At 36.4% G+C, this 25,725-nt stretch overlaps 2 protein-coding genes across 5 annotated transcripts in view; both read right to left on the bottom strand.

The window, feature by feature from the left end:
* Positions 1-2,079, bottom strand: part of PHKA2 (phosphorylase kinase regulatory subunit alpha 2) — a 43,142-nt gene extending 41,063 nt beyond the window's left edge. For 2 of the 4 annotated variants that reach the window (XM_053457316.1, XM_053457319.1), the window contains exons 1-2: positions 1,811-2,079; positions 857-1,073 (exon numbers count right to left, since the gene is read on the bottom strand). In XM_053457316.1, the coding sequence (XP_053313291.1) occupies positions 857-934 (78 nt within the window). In that variant the 5' untranslated portion in view covers positions 935-1,073; positions 1,811-2,079. Of the gene's footprint in view, positions 1-856; positions 1,140-1,810 lie in introns of all 4 variants that reach the window. The other 2 variants (XM_053457317.1, XM_053457318.1) reach the window with 2 other exon arrangements.
* Positions 2,080-4,636: 2,557 nt separating this feature from the next.
* The window catches only part of ADGRG2 (adhesion G protein-coupled receptor G2), a 54,534-nt gene continuing 33,445 nt past the window's right edge, over positions 4,637-25,725 (bottom strand). The window contains exons 10-32 of the mRNA XM_053455872.1: positions 24,978-25,016; positions 24,834-24,893; positions 23,936-24,057; positions 23,671-23,758; positions 23,190-23,222; positions 21,850-21,884; positions 20,420-20,454; positions 20,200-20,315; positions 19,561-19,630; positions 18,282-18,445; positions 17,538-17,730; positions 17,020-17,176; positions 15,861-16,004; positions 15,408-15,536; positions 14,098-14,143; positions 13,337-13,440; positions 11,564-11,685; positions 10,800-11,071; positions 9,945-10,044; positions 8,875-9,155; positions 7,637-7,738; positions 7,108-7,260; positions 4,637-5,847 (exon numbers count right to left, since the gene is read on the bottom strand). Of these exons, the coding sequence (XP_053311847.1) occupies positions 5,681-5,847; positions 7,108-7,260; positions 7,637-7,738; positions 8,875-9,155; positions 9,945-10,044; positions 10,800-11,071; positions 11,564-11,685; positions 13,337-13,440; positions 14,098-14,143; positions 15,408-15,536; positions 15,861-16,004; positions 17,020-17,176; positions 17,538-17,730; positions 18,282-18,445; positions 19,561-19,630; positions 20,200-20,315; positions 20,420-20,454; positions 21,850-21,884; positions 23,190-23,222; positions 23,671-23,758; positions 23,936-24,057; positions 24,834-24,893; positions 24,978-25,016 (2,732 nt within the window). The 3' untranslated portion in view covers positions 4,637-5,680. The remainder of the gene's footprint in view (positions 5,848-7,107; positions 7,261-7,636; positions 7,739-8,874; positions 9,156-9,944; positions 10,045-10,799; positions 11,072-11,563; positions 11,686-13,336; positions 13,441-14,097; positions 14,144-15,407; positions 15,537-15,860; positions 16,005-17,019; positions 17,177-17,537; positions 17,731-18,281; positions 18,446-19,560; positions 19,631-20,199; positions 20,316-20,419; positions 20,455-21,849; positions 21,885-23,189; positions 23,223-23,670; positions 23,759-23,935; positions 24,058-24,833; positions 24,894-24,977; positions 25,017-25,725) is intronic.

Here is a 25,725-nt window from a genome sequence, read left to right as displayed (position 1 = left end):
ATACATTTAATAAGGCTTGGAAAATGATGCTCAGGCTGGATATTGTCAAAATTAGGGAAGGCAATTTTTTCAGAAAACTTTAAAGTTATGTTTTTCCAAACATCTCTTATGCTCACAAGTCACTGTATTCAGAGGGACCTAAATCAGAATACCATATCCCATTCACTAGAAATCTGGATAGACATTTCTAAACTATAAGCAAAGGATACTCTATCAGTGCATTTGTTTCTGGTAGAAATTCCTTACTGCTTGCAGACACCCACTTATCTGAGCTGACATTTGGTCTGATAAAACCCAGTACTCATCAGTACATATGAACAATCTCTCCAGCATTATCCAGTTTCCATAGTATTAAAATATTATTTTTTTCACACACTCCTATTCATTGGTTATATCTGCTGCAGGTGAAAATTAGCACAGATCATGGCATAATCATTAATAAACTCATTTGATAAACTTTAAACTGACAATAATTAAACTCAATAAATATAGTATAGCACCCGACATAATAGTTTTTTCCTCCGAAAAACACTGGGTATAGAACCAAGCACACAGGGATTAACCCTTCATCGGCCAGAACAACATACTGCTCCACGATGGCTTGTGTTGCAAATCCTTATTGCCCTGGAGGCTGTAACTTCCCCTTATAATCATTATATATATATATGTATATATGTATATGTATATGTATATATATATATATATATATATATATATATATATATATATATATAATTGCTGATTAATCATAGATCATACTTTACATGCTGAGTTAAATTAAGAGAATATCCATTGCACAACACTGCGGAATCTTATGTCGCTGTATAAATCAATCAACAAATAATAATAATATTACCTGGTGACACAGTATAGTTTGCTGTATAAGCCTTGCATAGCCATCTAGTCTCACTCCAGAATTACTCCTGCTTCTCATTGTTGGTTCTGCACTTCACGCTCCTCTGCCAGCCAGCTTCCTTGTGGGTCAGCAGCACAGGCTGGGCAAATTTCCTTTGCTTTCAGAGTGCTGCTCTCATTCATTCAGGGGTCAATGACACTTGGAGACAGCTGATGTCCTTGTTCCAAAATAAACAGAGCTGTCAAAAGGGGTTGGATTATTTGAGGTTTCCCTGCATCCCACCCTGACAAGTAAGCAAGTTACTAAGCATTAGATGGCAGCTCCCAAAAGACATTCTTAGAAAGCAAGTAAACATGTGTCACTATTGGCAATTTGCTATATAATTGCTTTTCATAAATATTACACAACATATATATACATATTGTATATAATGTGTTTGTATATATATATATATACTGTATATAATGTTTGTATGTATATATATATATATATATATATATATATATACTGTATATAATGTGTTTGTATATATATATATATATATATATATATACATTATTACTACTGATTATTTACTTGGGGGCAGCATTATTTCATTATCTACTATTAGTAATAGTAATATAGTTTTGGAACTGTATCACATTAATATTATTATTTTCTTATTGGAATGTTGGGGCAGTATTATTTCATTATCTACTATTAGTAATATTAATATAATTTTCGAACTGTATAATTCCAACTATGATTAAATGTGCATAATAAATAGCCAGTGTGTATCTGAAGCCCAAAGTGACCCAGCAAGTGATTAAAGATTAACCATGTCACGCCCAGACAGTGTGATCTCGGTAAGGGATCTACTGATCGTAGAGTGTTGGATATTAATGCTATTGGCTCTTTCTTGTGTAAGAAATCTATGTATGTGTAAAGACAAAGGGAATCGCGAATGTTAATTACCTGCTAGTATGAAGATAAATCATGTATTATCCAGGCTTCAGATAATTGTCATCTCCAGACTGTTGTGTTGATCCCGTTAACGCAAAACATACCGGTTTCAAGGCTCCACCGGGCGACAGCGCTTTATTCCAATGTTAAAACACACTGGCCTTAGTCTTGCCCCTCGGCAAGGACATGAACAAGGAAGAAAACAAGGGCGATCTTCGTAAATCGCTCTTAAAGAAGGTTCTTCCTCAGTCTGCTCTCATTATGGCCGCTGCAGATCTGTGTCAGCCGGGGGACCTGCACTGTGTGTGAATAATCATCAATGATACCTGCAATGCTCCTCGTGGACAGAAGGGGTCGCTAGCACACCCAGGACAATACAAAGTCACGTACTCAAACAGAAGAGTATCCTTTTATATTACATTGTAATATAATAATGTAAATGGCCTCTTTCTGATCCTGCTTTATGTTGGTTTTATAATGAGATTAGAGCCTTTGAGGACATTATGATACATTTTCTTGAAACAGCATATACATGAGATAAGAGACCAGAAATGTATAAGTTTATGTGACACCATCTATGACCCAATATGAGATGGTGACCCAATTAAAGGTATCACAAGCATATTAACACTTCTTTGGGACCAATATCCAATAGGTACCCATTTTCATGTGGTTTTATGGAATACAATGAGGTCACATGAGAGTAGTAGTTTTAACTCTCTAACTTCAGTTTTCACTATGAAGGGCCATCACTGGCAGGTTTCTCCAGGAACAAGGTTAAGATGGCCCTGAATTATTATTATTAATTATTATTATTAAATAGTGCTATCATATTCCATAGCACTGTGCAATAGATAGACAGGACATAACACATAGTATGTAACGTAAACATATTTTGACAGGGCGATTCGAGCTCTAAGTGCAACTGAAGCTTGCTGTGTTTGGACTTTCACAATGTATAGTGAAGCCAAGGACATGAAACGCAACTCTCATGATAACTCTCCCTTTAGTGAATAGACTCTATTATGTTTGTATAGATGCCTTCTCTGTTTGCAAAACTAGTACTCAGTTGCCCATTGTTCACTATTTAGATTTCTAGATAAGTACTTGAAAGGAACTTTTTTCCCACAATTGAGTTAGGAAACCGTTTCCTCATTTGTATTCCATAATGGCTAAGACATATTTATATATATATATATATATATATATATATATATATACAAATTAATGGGAGCACACGGAGTTTAAAATGGCAATCCATTAAACATTTTATTAGTACATACAGAATCAGAATTAGATTCTGTATGTGCTAATAAAATCCTTTGTGGATTGGTATTTTAAACTCCCTTTGTGCTCAAATTCATTTGGAGACTTCACCAGGGTCTTGTGTATTGGTGAGTGCGCCATGGGATTCTCTACAATTATATATATATAATCTCAATAGAATCTTCAGTCTTCAAAACATTTTTAAAATATCCAATGTAAAAATCAAGAAAATCTAGAAAATGTTTAATAATAAAAAATTGCATGTCAGATAAATTGTAAAATACAGCAGGAAATACAATCAGTTTTGCACGTAGTTGAGTCATAATTTGTAATGATGAACATGAGGTTGTACCGTAGGTGGAAAGTGGCGTGGATTCCAATGATGATTCAACAAGTCTTTTTGGCGCACATGTCATACACCATAACCACAATAGTCATCTTGTGATATTTATTGAAAAGGATATTTGAAGCAGTCAGTTGGGTCATAGAGGAGTTAAACTGTAGCATATTCCCAGGAGTGCTCCCATAGAGTTACCAGCCTGTAAGTTAATTGGGCCTTATGTACATTATACATATATAAACGACAGTAAAAGATGACACCTCTTATAGCACTATGATGCCCTAGGCCCAACCAAAGGCTGCTTGGATCCCCATCCCTCACCTCAATCCCACCCTCTGATCTCACTTCATTCTTCTATTTTCCCAGGCTCTATGGTGTTGAATGTTTCTTCAGGTAAAGATGTTTAATGTGCTGTCTTGTGGTCTTCATGTATTTTTATGACATGACACTACATACCAGTTCTTTACTTTGGGAAGCCACGCTAGAGCCATAAGGTTGGTTAGGATGTGTGCCGAAGAAGTCATACATATGTGATGTGTTCCAACCTGTGGTCAAAAGCATGAATACATCCCTGGTTGTTCTACTGGTTGAATGTAGGACTTTATCAGTGACAGCCCTTTTTAATGGTTTGTATCAATCCATATGTCTAACATTTTAATTAGATGCAAATTAAACACCCCACATGGTTGTACAATGACCTGTGCAGGTATAACAGGGATACATCCTTCCCTCTTCATATTTGATTTCAGATTTGCAATACAATAGTTGAAAAAAGCAGAAGAGTCAAGCTAATAATAAAACACGATAATTTATTCACATCAGCAGCAAAGGAAAATGACAGAGCAGCAAACCAACTCAGACTGCTGAACTTGTGTATTATTCTTAAATGTACATAAGCCCTAAGTGGCTCTCAAAGCATTGCTTGGCAATTTGTCTGAAACTTACTGGATTTCTAAACCCAGGTTCCCAACTCTATTAGCGGGCATGTGACCTATGGCATTACATATTGTCACAGAAATAATGTTACTTTTAATGCCAAAGACCTGGACACAACTGGAGGTTTGCAATATCATTATTAATATTATTTATTGTTTTATATCCATAGCGCTGTACAATGGGATATTAAGTGTTGAATGGAAGGTTATAGGTCATACATCTTATTATTTCACATTTATAACTTGTGTTGGACAATAGACTGTAAGATCTGTACCAGTATTTCTTATGTTTGTTAATTTTCCTTTTTTAGATCCATGCATGAACAATGTTCCCTTTATCATTTCCCTTACTGAGTAAAAATAATACTTTTCCATAGATAGACAATTACTCATTCCTTCAGACTGGGACCCCTTATCTTGGTTATTGGTTAATTATGACCTAGAGCAGTGCATAGTTTTAAGATTTCTTAACTGCATCTAAGGCATATCTATAAACACCAGACAGATAAGTATCACCACGATTAGAAGGTATCTTGAAAGGTAAAATTAGACCTGTGTCTCAAATTGAGTACCTACACTTTTTGTGATTAGTGCTGAACAGTAGAGCAAAAGCATACAATTCTACTCCAAAACACAAACATCATATTCTTATTTGTACCTTAAAGTAAAAATCCTAAAAAGATGTTTTTTTCTGACGAGATTTATCATTTCTAAATTTATTACTGCAGCAAGCCCCCAAAAGGATATCAGGAGGTATCACAGCTATCGTCATTTATTATAAATAACCTCTGAAGGGAGGACATAACTCTCCTATACAGCAAAAAAAAAAAAGCAGAAACATGGTAGAATCTAGTAAAATTACTATTGTATTCCTAAAAGGCACAAAATCATGCACGGCAGTGTTTACAATATGATAATGTGAGTGATGCAAAATAACATGACCATAAAAACTCATATTTATATGCTAAGGGCTAGGTTCAAACACTGAAATACAAGGCAAATCAAGTTCTATTTTACAAAAGGAAACATTTAAAAAAAATTAAACAGACATAAATTAAATATATAAAAATACAGTATAAGGGATTATATTAAGGAATGGAAAACGGCGTGGTGAAAATGACAAATAACTTGGCAGAGGGTAGAATTGTGAGATGCAAACAGGCTTTGCATTTAATTTAAAAGTTCTTCTCGCTAAAATAGTCTATTAGATGATGAAAAATATAGCATCCGATCAGCTGAAGTCTTCTATGCTACATATTCTCCAATTGTGTTCAGTGATACAACAAATGTGTAAAGATGAGTTTTTGGAGTGTCCCAAATTTGCACAGCAGAATCCAAGTTTTACATTTGGTCAACGAAATGTACACTCCCTCTGTTGGAAGTCCTTTTGGTGGGTGACATTTTCATGTCTCCATTCTTTGTGGAATTTGGATCAGGGAAATCATTAAGTGAAACATCGCCATTCTGCACCTTGAAGGAAACACCATTTCTTTCTTTGAAAACCGATCCTTTAAAAAGAAGATAAAATTGTGAACTAAAATCACTGTAATGAAAATATCCAATTGATATGTAAATACGTTTTATTCTTTAAGCTATCATCTTGTATTATGAAGTGATATCTATGAAAATAACATATAGTCTTACTTTGTAGGTTTAAAGATTTATTCACTAATCGTTAGATCTTACTCCCAAGTCTCATTGAATAAATAACTCAGCAGAGTCTCAGGGAAGATCTGAAGTGTCACAAGCTGAACTCATTAGATTTGTCCCACAGCCTATAGGGACAGGTGCTGGTTGCCAGTACTGTGGGCTTGCCATCTTCCTCTTGTGGCTAGCCATGTCTCCTGTGGCCCAATTTGCATGTGAATTGGTTGGGGTAATAATCCCCAGTAAAGTCAATAGAAGGTTAACTCAGCAAAACTGGACATGGAAGCTTAGTTTAGCAATCAAGCTCTGGATCATTTGTACACCTCTGTGAATTAGCTTTGTGAAATTCTTTTGATTTTATTACCCAACATTAATATGTAATTGCATTAAAAGAATTACAATTAAAATATCCAATAATAATAATAATAATAATAATATCCAATTGCACTACAAAATTAGAAACTATGCCCATTAAAATGCATAGTCGATGAGACTCTTTATCTTTTTATTTCATAGACCCCCCTCTTCAGACAGTAAGATACCACCTACAGTGCCAGATATAATATAACATCTTTCTAACTAATCATTGCATTGAGCATCATACTTTTCACATCTGATTTCCCAAGTTCCACAAGCTTGCCTAGAGTGCCACAGAAAGCAATACGGGAATTACTATACTTTGCTGACGTACCTTATTTATGCCTCACCCTATACATTATTTTACTTATATGATATTTTTTGTGGTTATCATGAGAGGGGAACACTCACAGGTCAAAACCTTTTTCGACAATTCAATCAGTGCACACAGTGGTCAATAAGTTGTGCAGTTTTCTCTGATTGTGTCTACATGGATTCTAATGTAATATATAGGGGGTCTTCCAATATTAGTCAGTCACTTTTGAACCTCTTGCAGACTCAAGGGTAGACAACCTCTGACAATCCAGTTACTGTAGTCCACATCTCCTATACTTTAGCTAGCTGAGCATAAGGCAGTTTTATTACATGTGGGGAAGTCCACTAAGAAGAATGTCAAACAATCGTCACTTAATAAAAAGTGTTGAATATGTACATCCTAGACTGCGAGACCATGAAGAGTCTCTATAATCAGGAATTAACCTTACCATTTCCATTCTGATGCATAAAATACTCATTGGATATTAGCAGCGTAGTAGAATTGGAGTTGCTGGTGGACTGGATTGAGTTGCTTGAGCTGCTAGATACGCCTTGCTTTGTCGTCTGCTTCTTCAGCTTATTGGTAGCTGTTTTACTCCAGTCTAAACATACAGAGATACAGAATTTTTTTTTTAACTAATTAAGTGATCTAATATTCATGATCAAGTAAACTGCTACCATCACAAACCTTAACAAAAGCTAACTTATAACCTATATCTTGAAATTTTTTATTTGCAATTAGTAAAGGCTATTATTTGGTTGTTATTTGGTTTGAAAAGGTACTATGTCATCTAAGGGAAGCTAAGCTTTGGTAAATGGTAGAACATATTAATTCCCTTTCTGTTCCAAATCCTTGCAAGCGCTGCCAGGGCCAGTCGGTTTCCACCAAACAATGATGTTCACTGGTGGTGGTGTAGTAACTCTAGGAGGAACCAGCCAAGCAGACCCTGAGGACCAGAAGTCAAGATGACGGCTTACCAGAATTTTCTGCCAGCCTAAATCTCCCACAGCAAAGATATCTTCTCCACTGCTTACGGACATTTTCCTTTGCTACACAATAGAAGATAAATATGAAGAATCCTAAAAGAAAAATAAAAGATAGTGGGGTTTACAGTTATCCTGAACAAACATCAACTTTACCTTACAATGTCATGTAGCAGATGTTCTGGTGCACTTATCACAAAACAGTTAATTTTTATTACAAAGATTGTGGTTGCAGATATCCGTAAAACATCAATTGCATGGTCGATAATGTAGTCTGACGCAAAATTTACGAAAATTACGAAAATAATCCTTACAGCAAGAAAAACAAAACAAAAAAATGTGCAAGAAAGAATACAATTGACAATATGGACCTCACAGCACTGCATTTTTTAAGGCGCTGGCCAATGAATGAACACTATATGGACAAAAGTAATGGGACACCTGGCTATTACAACAACAGGACCTTTTGTGACATTGCATTGTAAATACATAGACATTACTATGTAGTTGGTCCACCCTTTGCAACTATAACAGCTTTCATTCATCTGGGAAGGCCTTCTACAAGATTTTGGAGTGTTTCTGTATGAATTCTTGCAAATTCATCCAGTAGAGCATTTGTGAGGTCAAGCACTGGTGTTGGATGAAGAGGCCTGGCTCACAATCTCTGTTCCAATTCATCCCAAAGGTGTTTGATGGGCTTAAATTCAGGGGTCTGTACGGGCCAGTGAAGTTCTTCCACACCAAACTCATCCAACCATGTCTTTATAGACCATGCTTTGTGCACTGGGCACAGTCATGCTGGAATAAAAAAGGGCCTTCTCCAAACTCTGACCACAAAGTTGGAAGAATAGTATTGTCCAAAAGGTCTTAGTATGCTGAAGGGAACATACCAGGAGCCATTGTCTTTCAGAAGGTCTACTGATTGTCTTTGACTAAGAGACAGGGACAGAACAATGAGTATATATACAAAAAAGATGGAACAGAGGTGTTGCAATGGATAACTTACATGTACTTATATCTAGTTAACCCACTAAACAGGAGGTATTCTAAGCACGCATCTAGAATGCTTTATTGCAAGTCTGACTGTCTGCTGGTTCCATGTGCAGGAACAGACAATCCCCAGTAATCACTTATGTCACATACAACACACATGTCATTTCTGCCTTAAATGTTTATAAACCTGCTGAATAACTGAATAAGGCACGATTGTAAAAAGGCAGACAGAGACTCACCTTGCAGCGTGTTGAAGATGGTGAAAAGGTATATAATTACAACTTTCCCAGGTCCCCACGAAAAGAATGCCAGGCCCCAGGTGATACCAAGTAGAACAGTGATTCCAGCCACACTCCTTAGGTCCTGTAAAGTGGTTTTCCTTTGGTATCCAAGTTGCTTCTGTTTCTTGATTCTGCATAGTTGTATTAGAACTACTATAAACATGCTGACATTCAGCAAGAATATTATTCCAAAGTACCCAACCACGGTTACATAAAATATGATTTCATGGATCCAGCAACTGAAATAAAAGAAACATTTGTTAGTTTTATTTGGAAAGCATGAAATCTAATTAACTACAGGTTATATAGGCGTATAGTATTTATCTGAATTACATGATATACTGTATGATCCAGTACAGAGGACTCATTGTGCTCATATCTACATAGCTAACACATGAAATATACAGGTAATTAACACTTTTTATAAAAAAAATAATCAAGATTTTATTCCCATTGAGCCTGCCCCATACAGAAACATAGGTGTAACTAAAGAGCACAACAATATAGTACAGCTCTGTACTCTTCAAACACAAATACCCGTTGAAAATAAATGCTACAATCAGTAGCAAGCATGAGACAAATTATTCCTGCAACTATGACTTATTTGTGTACAGTCTGCATTTTATACACACATACATATATACACACACATATATATATATATACACACACATATAGTATATATATACATATTCATTTGATAACCAATAAAGATACTTAAAACAATATTTTAAGGGATGTATGATGGGTGACCAATTCTTTTGAAGCTATGCATCTTAAGACCTACATGTTATACCGGTATGTAAAACATGTTCATGTTCACAAGATGAGAGTTCATTAAAATAAAAATCAGCTGATGTACAAATATATTTTTCTTAACTGACAAAGAAAATTGAGAAAGATGAGAATTATAGTATTTTATTATTCCTTTTGTTTTTTTGACCTCTCAAGTGCTATTAGATTTTACAGTAATTATACAGTAACCATACAGTAATTTATCACAAACTTAAACTGGAAACTCTACTTACAAATCATCAGATGATCCATTTGGATATTTTCCACTTGACTGAAGACCATACAAATCTTTGTTCACAGCCAATATTATGGCCACTACAACAGCAGGGAGACCTGACAAGACCCCAACATAAACATTAGTTATTACAGGTGTCACACCAACTTATCCACGATACACATCCAAATGCATGTGTAAACATTATCAGACAAGATTCAGTTATTTATCCTTAAAGATCAATGGCTTTATCCTTAAGGGGTTAAAAGGACAATGATGCCCAAACATTCCAAAGTGTTTGAAGGTGAAAAGCACTGATATTTTCTTTATTCTTTTCTTTAAAGAGGATCTGCCTCTAAAGAGCCATTGTGGATTCTGATGGCTGCCGTGATATCCTGCCGCCACTGCACCCAAGCGGTATACTTACTGCCAGCCAGCTCTAGCTCTGGATGATTGACAGCTCAGAGGAGTCTAACATGGCCCCTGTATGCACTGGAGCTGCAGCTTCTCTTTAAGGTAAACACTGTACTATTATTTTTTACAGCTCGAAGAATGCATATGAACGATCTTATGAAGAACTTCAATATGCATTATTCACTGGTGAGGCTGCATGGGAGACTAAACCTGTAGATCTGAGGCTATTCATTGTCTCATACGAGAACAGAGATAATAAAGGTCGTCTATGAATTTGTTCAAAGACATCCAACATGAAAATAATCTCATCAGGTAGAATGTTAATCCGATATTACCATAGATTTTTTTCCTTTAATGAAGCAACATAAAGATAAAGCAGTCACCAAAAATTGGGTTATGTATCCAACCATAGAATTTGAATATACTACGATCTTTATTATAAATACTTTTTTGCACTTACCCCATCCAATAATGCAGAATTTCAGCATGTATTTCCGCACATAGGTATTAAAGACTTTCACAAGCGAGAGATACATGTGGAAGGCTTCTAGACCCATCCAAGTTATCGAAACCAAGAGAAAATAGTGTAGAAATGCGGCCACGGAGATGCAGAGCCCTGGGATGTCATTATATAAAGCAATCCATGGATTAAGAAGGAAGGTGAGATTTAGGCAGACTAAAGCTGCACACAGCTGTATGAGTATCTTAGATGGGTAGTCCCTCCTGATCTTCCTATAAAATAATAAAAAATGAACTTTATTTGTGCTTATTTCTTGCATTCCTATAGATAAAGAGAAAATCTATACTAAGCAAAGATTTGTCTTGTCTAGGCGACAGCATCTTATGAGTAAGCGCCAGCAGGGGCGCAAAATGTGTTAAGCGTTCTTCAATTGGTATCCCCCTTGCTCCTGTAAGCATTATTTCACTTTATTAATTATCTGACGCAAGGTAAGTGTAGAGATTTCCCAAAGTTACTTCCCCAAAAGAGTGAATATTAGTGTATGAATCAGTATAATTACATCAGTGTGTTAGACATGAGTGTTTCAGTGCATGTGCTCAGATGTATGTGTAAGCTTGTGGTGTGATGGGTTTTTGAGCCCGCTGTCTTTTTCCTGTGGGTTTTGCACAAGGCTCGGACTGGCCCAATGTCCTAAACAAGACCAATCATCCGTTGTCAACCAACACACACACATTCAGTATAATTATTGAGTTATTGTTACATACTCAAAGGCAATGTAGGTGACGAGAGTCACGGAGAGAAATATGGCAGATATACCACAACCAATGTATGTGATGAACGTTAGTATCAGGGTGTCTTCTGGGCTGAGTTGGGTTCTTGATACATCCTAAAAACAAACAAAAAAAGAAGAAAAGTGCAGTAATGAAAATTAAAATCCACTGCTGAGATCAGGGTCAGCTTACCAGGGTGGTTTTGCCCCCTAAACTGATCAGATTTCAACATTTTGGGCCACTGTCTGCAGCTTTGTTGCGTCTTTTACTTTAAATTATGTATACAACCACGATGGTGTCTAGAGTAACTCAAGCTTTAGGCAAAAATATTGTAACAGGACCCAGTTATTACCTTGATGGTTATTTTGTACCACAATTTTACATTGGGGTCATATTGTTTCCATTTGTTTGTGTCTTAATGTCTCACTGTATACAAAAAACAAAAACTGTCTGCGCTTCTTACCCTAATAAAGTTGGCAACAAATATATAAACATAATATAAATGAGAGGTTTTGGTTATATGAATTGGCCAAAGCATAATTAAGCTCACCCGCCACGTCAAGGCACACTCTCAATAGGGTGAGAACCTACTCTCACCTCCTACATAGTGGGCACACAAAGCAGTTTATACTGCTACCAAAACCTTATTAATGTGTTGGGGGAGGTGCAATTAAACCTCCTCCCTATTAACCCCTGGACAGCAAGCTCCAACCAGACTGATGAGGAGCCAACAACCTCAAATATGTGCAAACAGGGAAAAGAAAAAATGTCGGTGCGCTAAGCTAGTCACAGGCTCAAATAATACAAATGTATAATACGAGGCCTACCAAACAGGTGTAAGCATTATCTTCATAATACAATACAAATGTATAATACGAGGCCTACCAAACAGGTAGGCCTCGTATTATACAAACGTATAATACGAGGCCTACCAAACAGGTGTAAGCATGCTTACACCTGTTTGGTAGGCCTCGTATTATACATTTGTATTATTTGAGCCTGTGACTAGCTTAGCGCACCGACATTTTTTCTTCTCACTGTATAGTCTACATTACTTAGTATTACTTATTTAATCCCTTAACCACCGTTGTGTATTTGACATTGCTGTTTGTGGGATGAGATTCGAGTGGTGCCGTTGTTGTCTGTGTAATTCATTGCCATTGTGTTATATGTTTATTGTGTTAATATGTTTGCTGTTGTATGTCATCTACCCTTCTCTGGGCAATGTGGGTTTATAAATCATGCCAAGCCCCAATAAAGTTTGTATTCTTTTGCATCCTGGCTGGTGTGTCCTGACTGATGGTACAGTTCTTTGGGAGACTTCTTTTCCCAGTGGAGCACCTTTACTTTGAGAACTGGAGCGGCTAACCATCTTGTAGCCGGCCTTCACTACTTGGTCCCTCTGGTCTACTTGGTTCCTGCTACAAATGTACTCTGAATCCTTTGTATGTTTCCTTTATAAGATAAATATATTTCTCTTAATGTGTTTTTGACCAGACTGGATGGTACACATTGGGGAACATATTGTCTTTGAAATGTGTTTTGGGAATCAATATTACAGGGGAACTCATGTGGATTTGTCCCCCAGGGTAAATGTTGCCAGATCTTCTCTGGCTGAAATACTGAAGCAATCATTTTTTAAGCACAATCAACATCACAGAAAGCATTTATATGTATTCTAGGAAATAGTCAGATGTCCCAATAGGTTTTAATGTGCCATCATAATTAAGCCATACCTTTAGTAGAATTTAGCAAGAATCTGCTTACCATAAGTATTGCAAAACTTGTCAGATGATTGCATTTACACACAGTCTCATTTTGCGTTGAATTGGCTACCATGCATCCGCTGGACTCCCAGCCTCCTTTTCCCACTGTTAATAAATGAAAGATTGGATAAAAAAAAGAAAATAACAAACAAAACTCCAATGCCTAATGCTGGTGTAAAAACATACCAAACTCTGAAGACTTAACTCTGAAGACAATTTAAAAAAAAATAATTTTATAAAGGTGCTGTTCCACTTATATCAAACATTAGTTCTCCACTTCTCCTCTTCTGACACACTCTAGTATGTTAAGCAAATAAACCTTATCAGATGCATCACTTATGAAGGTTTAATGGCATTTTATAGCAACAATCGATTAGCGCTTGGTTTTGTATCACATGATAATCACACGCTAATGTCCTCAGTAATAATTATGAATTAACAATTTAACAATCTTACAGGGTTATGTGCTTTCTGGAAGGCTTTGAGACAAGAAATGTTAAGGCAAGTGGTCATTGTCTTAAACTAGGAACTTAATTGTAATGCAAGGATGTTTTTACTGAGAAAGTGGTAGACAAGTGGAACAGCCTCCTGGCAGAAGTTGTAAAGGCTTATAAAGTAAGGGAATTTAATAATGTGTGGTACACCCTAACATAAGACAAGGCCAATGACATAATAATGCTTAAGGTCTTCAAAGAACTGAAAATGTTGCCCCAGTCTATCTTGAGAAATGTACTTGCTATGCTATGCTATAACAACACTTACTGTTTTTATTGAAGTCCCAAAAAACACACTGCATAGAAAACTGTGTCTGTTGAAATAAAAACAACAAGCAAACGATACATGACATTTGGATTCAAATTCCTTTGTAAAATGCTGCATAATCTGTTCCTTATATATAAATAGAAGAAAACAGTAATAAAAAATATCTAAGATAAACTAAGTCCTTGTGCTATGTCATATTTTACCTGCAATAAACGGTGAATTGAAAAAAAAGATAAACTAAGTCCAAAAAAATTGAATAAATGAACGAAGCAGAACAGCAATTACATAAACCAAGAAAGGGCCATACATAATACACTCATGATCATCCAACTACCAACTCTTAACATAGAGCGGCAAGAAAAAAGGAAGTGAACCCTTAGGAATTAGCAAAGTTACAATAATTAATAAACACAATTTGTCACAGAAATGAATGTATTGTTCTTGTCCATAGTGAATGCATCATTGAGAAGTTGATGTGTGTGAATCCCTAGGCTAATCACTTCAATTAAAGCTAATTGGAGGCAGGAGTTAGCAAACCTGGAGTCTAATCAATGAAGGTGAGTTTTAGCTACTGTTACATTAAAAAAAACCCACTCAGTTTGCTATTCTCAAGAGGTATCTGTTGATGTTAACCATGCCTCACAAAACATGAATCTCAGAAGGCCTACAAGCCAGAATTGTTGACTTGCACAAAGGGTTACAAAGTAATCTCAAACAGTATACATATTCATCAGTCCGCAGTTAGACTTTTTATAACATGGAGATGGTTTAGTATTGTGGCTACTCTCCCTGCTCAATGTGCACTACCCAGTTCTGACACATTTACAACAAGACAATGCATAAAAGCCAATAACAGGAACCCAGTGAAGATCCGGCCAGCCTTTGTTACTCTAATGGCTATATGCGGACCTGCATGTAAGACAAAACTCCACATAGTTGCTCTTTGGGGTTTATTCAGTAATGGGAGAGTGGTGATTTGGGTCGTAAATTTCACTATTCATTAAGAAGGGTAAGTCCTAGCAAATTTCTCCAGCAATAAATGGAGGTCAACGTGTAAGGAGACTGAATTAACTATGCATTACACACGACCAGCAGATGCTCGTTGGTGTTGGACCTTCATAATGTATGGACAGGACAAGGAGTTAAATCTCAGTTCTCCTGTAAGTCACCCTACCAACTCTCCCTTTGGCAAATAGATCCCACTTAAGTTAGCGCAGTCCTTTGCTGTTTCTAACCACATCTAGTTCCCAGAAGGCCACACAGACACACAAACACTGTTATCTATGTTGAAGATCAGGAAAATTGCTTACCTCATTTTGAAGGGGTGATGTTTTTAGAGTCACAGTCACATTTTCACTTAAGTTACGTATTGTGATGTTGCCAACACTTGATGATATAACTTTGCTAACCAATGTCTGATTTTTAGTTAAGGAATTGTCCTGATAAAAAAAAAAAATGTCAATATCAATGAGAAGAGCAGAAGAATTACAAATAAAGGAAGGGACGGACGATAATATATGAAGGGAATACAAAGGAAATAATCCATAACATTGCGTCCCTACAATTGGATATATATTTATAATAAATATATAATGTACATGAACACTTTATCTCGATCCTATTATTTAAAAGTGAGTGTCCCGTGTTAATTGGCCATTAATTTAAGACACTCAAAGACATAAGAGCTCTGTAATAGGTGTTGATCACGCAGAGCTCAAAAAGTATGCAGAAGAGAAAATAATGCAAAAAAGAAACTAAATTACCACGAAGAGGCTGGTCTTTTCATAGAAGTTGAACTGCACTCTTGAAGCAATGTCCTTCTCGCCAGGTGACAAGCTATTCAGTAAAGATGCCGGTAGAATGATAGACCCGTCATTATTGATTGAGTCTTGTGAACCTAGTGACACCTTAAAGATAAAAATTGTATAATAAGAATAGAACAACAAAATAAATTTAAAGTTTTAATAAAAATGTTTAGTATATATTCATTAAATGTAACATTTATGTTCTTCTCCATATAATTGGCTGAATACTTAATTAAGAATGTCTTTGTTATCAATAGTTTTCTCCTGGATGGCATACCGTATATTCCCTTCAACCCCTTAATGACAAAGCCCGTACATGTAGGGGCTCAAAATGCATTGTTTTCAATGGGTTTAGGGACCGCCCATTGTCCTTAAGGGGTTAAATTTCTTATAACAAGCCTTTTCTGTCTGATATGCACCTTTTTGATTGAGGAGAACCTGGGTGTTTGTGCTTATATCACCCAAACCAGCAACTACAGTGTAATGAAAAACGTTGACATTTGTGAAGAAAATACGCAGTGACTCTGTTGCCTGAGGATCAGAGTTGAAGTTATCAAAAACAAAGTCTTTTAAAAAACAGATTTTCACATTAATGTTTGATGGAGTATCAGTTGAGAAGGCAACAAAAAACTAGAATAAGCCTATTGCGTCTTTAGTGCTCAAGACTCCATTTTGACAAGGTATAAATCCATCTGCTCTGAAACCTGTCCCATGAATTGTGTGAAGGTAATCCTAATGTTGTTAGGATTAACACTAAATACTCAACATCACAAAACAGTCTTTATTAATATAAACCTAGTCTTGGATCAAACTTTTTCTTACCATAAGGAGGCGGCCCTGGCACTTTAAGCCCAGCTGCCACCTGATGACATAAGTACAGCCGATGGTTGGATATCCATGGCTGCACATTATGTGTTTATGCTCATATAGCATGCATTTTTCAAAAGAAGCCAAAACTATTGGGGCTAGAAGAAAATGTAAAAAATGTGAGGAATGGAATAAAAGCAGACAGTGGGAGGCAAAGGTAAAGATAAGTAGTGAGAGTCAAACAGAGGCATGACTTACGTGTTAAAATATTAGCAAAATATGTAAATGACAGTAAATGTGATTTATTCACCTGCAAACCCGATGATGTGTCAACACCGAAGGATGTTTCAGTGAAAGAAGAGGCATTGACTTTATTCACTGCCAAAGCCAAGGAATTAGAGGTGATATTTATAGCCTGTCCAGGGAATGTCAACTGTAAGCCAATTTTATCTACGATCAGTATTAACCTGTGGGGCAAAATGAAAACCAGTTATCTCTTTTCCTAAACATTAACATGACACCATTTGTTTCAGAACATTACAATGATGCATTCAAAAATTATTCTTTTAAAGTATGCGTATAGCTGTGACATCATAACACATCATCACACACTGCCCATGTTCAGCTTATTTCCCACCCACACTGCACATGTGCAAAGCCTTGGGCAGCGCCGGCTCGATGGACAAGTTGTTGGGACACAAATTGAAACTGTCCTGACAACTATGCTTTAATTAAGTACAGGGTTGAAGTTAATATACTGTATGTATGTTTGATAAAGTCAGTAATTCCATATTCTATATTGTTACTTAATAAAACTTCACAACATACCTTTTGGATACAGGTGTTATAAGGGCCTCTGAAATATTTAAAAAAGTGTTTAAAACGCCAACCAATAAGACGGCATTCTCGGGGCTAACTTCTCCAGATAACATGTTTTCGATTTCAGACACAATGCTATCCACCACAGATGAATTAAGATTCCCAGATGCCAAGGTTTGATTCAACCTGTTCAAGTCACTTGCTGTAACAGAAGAAACAGAGGAAAATCAACAGCCGTCCAACACGTAGCAACCACACAGAAAAATCATGAAGGACAATATTTGCAAGAACATCTGAATTGAATGAACCTCCAGTAAGGATACCTTCAGCAGTGGAGCTGCGTCTGCAATATATTATTTTCTCCTGAACTATATAAAGTTTATTTGCTTGATTAAGAAAATAATGTGTATTTAAACATTATGTGCAATTTGTTATGTGAAAAATACCACCTTGTGCAAAGAAGCTGGTGACTTTGGCACTTACTTAACTCGGTAAAAGGGACATGTCTAGGTCAGTGGTTCCCAAACCCAGCTCTCAGGACACATCAATGGTCCCTATATTATCAACCTGTCTACTGGCATAGAATGTGATAACTAATAAATCCTGACTTGGTAATACGCACCAAGGACTGCGTTGGGAACCACTGGTTTAAGTCACACCAAGTGTGGGAGACCTTAATATTATATTGACTTTAACAAATTATTTTAAAAAGCACCATGACTGTTCCTTCAGGTCTGATTATTTAACATTCACCTGTGTTGCTTGGTTTCTTATTGGTGGTAGGAATTGGAGATATGTTGGTAGATGTGATATTGTTCACACTTCCGGTGGCATGGCTGCTGGTACTTATTGTGACATGAGAACCCGAGGTGGTACTTGTGCCAGGAACACCTCCAGTACAGATATCGGTTCCTTCACTAACAAAATAAAACATATTAAAATGACTTTTATTTAGTTTTGTGAAACAAATCAATACAGAACAAATAGCATCAATTCTAAATATTATATTCTAAATCAACGCAAACCAATGAATGATATTTCAGGCTAGTCAGCAGTTTGTTTGTTTGTTTGTTTTCTTACTCATTATATGGGTTCAATGATCAGGTTCAATAGAAGGCAGGGCCAGACTGGGGATGACTAATTGGCCCTGGCATGAAATGAAGTAAACGCGGCCACAGGCTGCATACAAGGGGCCAAATGGTACATTTTTAAACTCTTGGTATGTGGCCCTACTGGCTGATGCCATAAATGATAGAATCACTACATTTCCTAACACATATAGTAATGCAGTCAAATGGAACAAACTCAAAAGATGATGTGATTCATTCTCAAAAAAATAGATCTCAGCATGTGAGTTAACTACGCACTATGAATGGCCACCAAATCTATTTTGGAAAAAAAAGCTCAAGTTAACCCTGCATCATGCATAGTTAAAATACAAATTCTGTGAATTCAGTCTCACCAACATACCCATGTATTAAGCAGGATTATCTGGGATCTTTTTCATCCCACATGTATGTATCTATGCATTACGATTTACTAAATAAACCCCCAATGTCTGACATACCTGATGATTTCATCTCAGACTATGACATTTGATACAAAATATCAAAACATTGATACAACGTATTTTAATAATGGCAACCTTGCCCAATAAAACAAAGCAGAGCACGATACATTGGGGGGTTACGTATAAATGGTACATTGGTACCCACTTAAAAAATAGTATCTTATCCCCATGGCAACCAAAGGGATGTTCTAATGATGGCTATAGTGACAAGTTTTCCAAATGTTTACTAGATTCAAACGTCATATATAATCCCCAATGTCTTGGTTTAAGTTAATTTTTCAGCAACATCTCTGAAATCATTATTTATACTAGTTTTGATTGATGAAACTAGTAACCCATGATTCAATGCATTATATTGGTCTATTTTTACACAGGGTTGATTCAGCCAGGCAACTGTCATTTTTAAAGTTTTTTTTTATCTCTTTTATTTTTTTAAATAGCAACAGATTTGTAACAATTTACCAGGTAGGGTTGTTGAAGTATGTCAGATTGGTAGGGCACACGTTTGGAACAGTAGGACAACAGCAGGTTCCTGAAACAGAAAAAGAGTTGCCATTTATTGATTGCATTTGGTAATTTTTTTTAAGCTTCTAGTTTCTGTTGTTGAATTTGATAGGTGGATTCTTTACATGGTACTTAATAGTATGGTGGTGATTTATAATGAAGTCAAGTGATCGCGAACTCTGTCAGACCTGGCAGAAGTAACAATGGTGGCTCTTACAGAAAACTTTATGCAAAACCACTAGGAAGGCTTGGTGGCATTGCAACTCAGACCCAAATGTATAAAAGTAGCCAAGCTACCTGTATACCTTTGAACATGGCGGTTGCGCTAACAGGCAGCATCAAGCCCACGTTTTTATGCATAAGGCATGTGTACACATAAAACTGACCAATAAATAATTATCATGCTAATAATCATCTGGGTCAGCCATGGTTCATCTTAAAGTGTGTTCATGTTATCGTTACAATGTCAATTTTAATATTGTTGGCAATTCTGTATTCTCATGTTTTGTAATAGTACCATATTCTGGTGCTTGATAGAATAAACGTTGGAAGAGCAAAGTCAAAATATGATGAAAGTTGGCAGTTACATATACTTACGAAGTCTCTTAATAACCAGTAAGCTACTTAAGTTTCTTTCTTGTCTTATATTCTGCAGTATGGTGCATGGCTGTGAAATATTTTCAGTTCGCACAAACACAGAGCAATTCCCCGTGCTAAAAAACAACCAAAAAATCATTACTTACTTAAGTAAATTTATCGTCATCACTGGTTACCCCAGTTTGAGAACAGTCAGATCGGTCATGCTTTAAAAACATACCTTTCATTTATTGCGTGAAAGTGAGAATCAAGACCCTTCAACAGGAGAAACAGAAAATGATACAAAATGAGATATTACATATTGCAATAAGCAAATAAAGAATACTTTAATAACTCAAACTTACCAAAATAGGTTTTGTAATATTGCTGTCCGTATTATTATTTGATGAGCTGTAAAATAGACAATTAAAAAACAAAAAGTTTAGCTAAAGCCATGGAGATTACAGTCATAAAATAAACTACCATGTACCATGCCGTCTGTTACTCCATCAACACCCACCACAATATTGTTGCCTTAGCCCTGTATTTTAGTGTGGTGGACCACGTATGAGCTATAAGAATATGGATTTGTTTTTAGAAGGGAACTCGAGAAAAAGTCCTGAGGGTCATCTGTTTAACAAAATTGTATCGGGGCCACTAACACGACAGAGGACTATGTAAAGGATAACTAGAAGATAAAATGAGATTCATTCAAGATTTTACAATAAATTTTACTACAGCTTTAGCAAAATTACAAAAGGATATTTAAAATTTCTGGTAGAGGGTTAAATACATTTACTTGTCAAATATCTTATGAGATATCCATAATATATATGTTATAGGGCTTCAAAGCACAATAATTACGTGGCCACATTTAGCACAACAGACTCATGTAGTCATTTGGACAAGTAACAAACACAATTGTTTATTCACATTCAAATTGTTTATAAAAGCGCATGCATGAATAATCTCTGCCACACTTGCATAGTAAGGTTGTAAACAGGGATTTGTCAATTGAGTTGAGTCTATCGAAGATATCCCTAACTGGAGTAATTCAGATGAAGTCATCAATGTACCAATTTTGAAGAGGAGGGTGATTCTTCACGACTCAATAGGGAGTGAGTATATTCTGTGTAACACTATATTTCAAATGACGGTATGCACCCATAAATGCCCTTGATAATAAGTGAAAGAAGAACAAAGAACTTACATGAAACTATAATTTAAACGCCAGCAAACCTGGAAAAAAAATCACACACGTTTCAACAGAACGTACTTATCGGCACTATAAAAAATATGTAATAACAGTGCATAACCACTGGTGCAAAAATGGTGTGTATTTACAGATGCATTCATTTTGGATGCTAAGTACAGACAGAAAACTATGTGGGTTGTGTAGAAAAAAAGTTACAGTAAACAGTTTGAAAACGTGCACTGTTTAAACCCAATCAAAATCTAACCCAATTAAAACCCAATTTCAAATCTAACCCCAAATGAGTTACTAAATCCCCTTCCATACAAAAAAACATAACATAAAACATGGACACATTCACTGGGCTCTATTCCAATTTACTGGGTGGCAGGAATAACATATGTTATTGCAGAAATTACTTTTTGCTCTATACGTGTTAACTGAACTCAGAGTGTAAAAAACAATATAGAAACACTTACCGTTTCGTCTGACTGGAAAACAAAGTGGTAAATTTCTATGGGGAAAAAGTATATGCAGAATATGATGGTGCTATATAAAACAATAAATACTAATAATAGTGACTACTACACTATGTATGTAAACAAGTCATCTGGTTTCACCAGTCTACATGTTTTATGAATGCAAATGTATTTTAAATTCCCCTAACCCTACATAATGATATATACCGTATTGGCTCGAATATAGGCCGCACTTTTTTCCCCCACTTTAAGTTTTTAAAGTGGGGGTGCGGCCTATATTCGGGGTCTAGCGCCCGACGCCCGGGACATGCAGTCCCGGGCGCCGGGCAGGCAGCGGGGTTAAGATACAGATCCCCCGCAGCGGTGCAGGGGACCTGCATCCTTCTCCCCGATACGCTCAGACAGCCTCCCCTGCCAGCACTTCCCACGGGGGGGGGGTGCCGGCACGGGAGGTTATCTAAGCGTTTTACCTCTGCCCACCCCCGACTTACCGGAGCAGACTCCCGGGTGTCTTGCAGGGCCGGCGGGAGACATCTACGCAATACGCGCATGCAACTTCCGGTACCGGTACCGGAAGTTGCATACGCGTATTGCGTAGATGTCCCTCGCCGGCCCCGCAAGACACCCGGGAGTCTGCTCCGGTAAGTCGAGGAGGGGGGGGCAGAGGAGGACAGCGGCAGCGTATCGCGGGGAGGGAGGACAGCGGCAGCGTATCGCGGGGAGGGAGGACAGCGGCAGCGTATCGCGGGGAGGGAGGACAGCGGCAGCGTATCTCAGGGAGGGAGGACAGTGGCAGCATATCTCGGGGAGGGAGGACAGTGGCAGCATATCCCGGGAGGGGGGGCAGAGTGGCAGCATGTTTTTTTTGGTGCTTTTTTAAAGAAAAAAAACTTTTTCTTTAAAAAAGCACCAAACTTTTAGGGTGCGGCCTATATACGGGGGCGGCCTATATCCGAGCCAATACGGTAATTTAGATTTATGTATGTATGTATGTGTATATATGTATATATATATATATATATATATATATATATATATATATATATATACAGGGAGTAAGTAAAAGAGAGCTGTGGCAAATTAAGTGAGGTTCCATTAAAATTTGGCTCAGGCCAAATGTGCTTGTATGATATAGAAAAGTACCCAATATATATGAACAGCATAAATATAAGATGATTTTCATACAGAAGCTCCTGCATGCAGACTGTTTTACTGATACAGGGACTTCACTCTTTTAATGCAAATTAATATTATTATTAGTTCTATTGTTATAGCCAACAATGCATCACTTATTAAAGTACATGGATTAAAAGGGTATGAGTTTAAGAAAATCAACTAACCTGAATCGTTACAAATAGATGATATATCGCACGCTGTAAAAAAATAAATAAATTTAAAAAAAAAGGAATAAAAATACATTCTGTGCTTCTAGAAGGGAGTGACGGGGAAGGAAAAGATTATAATACCTACAGCTATTATGGAAGGTGTCGTTTTCGCAATAGTGTCCTTCTGCAAAAGGAGTTAAATTAAAACATCATTCACAAAATAGTGCATAATAGTCCCAAATTTACCAGTATAGTCCTTACAACCACGCTTATGTGCTGGTTATTAGTACTTGTCATCTAAGACGGGGTCGTTCATGAACTAAAATCCCCATCATGTATTTGGCTATTATAAGGCTACTATCAGAAAAAAAATAGGCAGAGTATTAGTAGGGCCCACATTGCGTGAAAGACCATTATGTGAATGCCCAATGGAAACCTCCATGTTAAAAAAAGCCAATGTCTCATGTTTATAAATAAAGCAGACTAGCCCTTTTACCAGGGTCACGGAGTACATTGAAAACAATGCACGGGTTTTCAAAGTACAGGTGCTGGGAAGGTACACAGGTGTAGGACTGTTGGGCCACCTGTAAATTGTAAAATCAGGGCTATTATTAACATAGCCCCAGCTTTACAAAAGGTATAGAAGGTCATCTTTGCAATACAGTGACGTGCATCATAATGCAGTGAGAAAGAAGCTTAACAGGGAATTCAAATGCTAAACACATGATATTTTTGTGTGTGCCAAGTGTATTCTTCTAAACTATTTCCTTAATCATATATTTAACCGTATCTAAATTATTACATTTACATACATAAGGATCATACGTACCTGTGACTGTTATGTTTGATGTACTTGAACTTGAAGTAAAACTGAAATGATTCACTGTATAGATTGAATGTAAACATATTTAGCGTGAATTGATCCTTTTAAAAATGTTTGGCAACAACGCTCAAATAAGCAATTTTAGGTTTTAAATATACTTTAGTATAATATTGTTTGTAACTATATATACAGTATGTAATTTTGTTATTCATATATCAGTATGTAAGAATATTATAGTGTATGTGTCTGTTAGCGTGTATGTATGTTACTGTGTGTGTGTTAGAATGTTTGTAACTATGTTAGTGTGTGTATAAATATGCTACTGTGTGTGTAAATATGTTACTGTGTATGTTGGTATGTTGCTGTATGTGGAAATAAGTTAGTATGTGTGTTAGTATGTGTGTTAGATTTGTTGCCCCCACCGTAAGACTTGCAGGGGGACCGCTAAATTTTTTGTTATGCCAGTTAGGAATAGTTATCATATTTGATTTTGTAAAAAAAAAAAAAAAATTGAAAAATAACATATTTGTGTTATATATTTGAATTGGCCAAATAGGGAAACTTTTTCAAGATGGTCTAAATAAAGGCATGTATTTGAGCAAGGCTTTATCTAGAATTTGTATGTAGCTCTGTAACCAATCGTAAGTCATTAATGTAACGGAGTATCAAATTTAAAAGAATAATGTATTTCATTTACTAAATGTAATTTATAAATATACAGTATGTACTTAAATATATAAACAGGGAAAAATATGCTGGTGGCTCTTATCCTACCAGCTGTATGGTTGAGAGTCTTGAAAATACAGTAGGTCATGTTAACACATCAATGTACATACCCGTAGTGCTGTTCATTTTTGTTGAACTAGAAAATGTGGAGTGTAAAGAACCCGTAGCACCTGAGTGAATAAGTTAACACAAAATAACATCAATTATAGAGAAACATATTATCTAATGTAAAACAAATGTAAAACACTGCTTACCAGGAGTCTCGGTCTCGCTGAAGGTTGAAGGTTGATCACCTGTAAAAAACATTAATAAAAAGAAATAATAATTACAGATTGCATATTAGTAACCCCAAATTATACCTTGGTCCAGAAAGAGGAGAATTTACACGGTGCAGTATAAAACTAGAATGAATGGCAGGACTATATTTTCTAAAATATGACCTAAATATAACGTATTTAAAAAAATGTACAAAGAAAACAAGAAATTCAAAGCAGAGAAGCTTGGAAGATGATGGAGTCAACACAAATGACTTGTACTTAACGAGTGATGTATGTAATTGTAAGAAACCAGGCTATGAGAGAACCTTAAAAGCTTCTGTAATTTAACTAGAATAATAATAATTGTATTTTGTCGCTGTGAGCTAGTTTAAACCATGCAGAAATTATCTAAGTAACAAATACTTTTGCATGATGTCACACTTGATAACTCCTTAGGGCCCTGGAGTTTTCACCACGATAATGTAATGAACACCTTTGTCATTGTTCTTCTTCTGCTATTAGAAAGTTCATGGCATTGTCATGTAATCTCTGGTTGACATGATACTCTCCCACCGAAAGAAACCTTAACACACAGACATGCAGCAGCCAAGGGTTGAAGCATTGTTATGTACAGCTGAGAAATATGGCAAGTATTGTCTTGAAATCTATGTAAGGCTAAAACCATACCAAATACCATTACAAGAAAGAGAACGGGTGAATTTATTGGAAGCAACAGGAACCTGGG

This window comes from Spea bombifrons, chromosome 2 (assembly GCF_027358695.1).
Source record: "Spea bombifrons isolate aSpeBom1 chromosome 2, aSpeBom1.2.pri, whole genome shotgun sequence".
In the NCBI taxonomy this organism is placed as follows: Eukaryota; Metazoa; Chordata; class Amphibia; order Anura; family Pelobatidae; genus Spea; species Spea bombifrons.
Note: the sequence above shows the minus strand (reverse complement) of the source record. Positions and strands in the feature narration are given on the sequence as shown.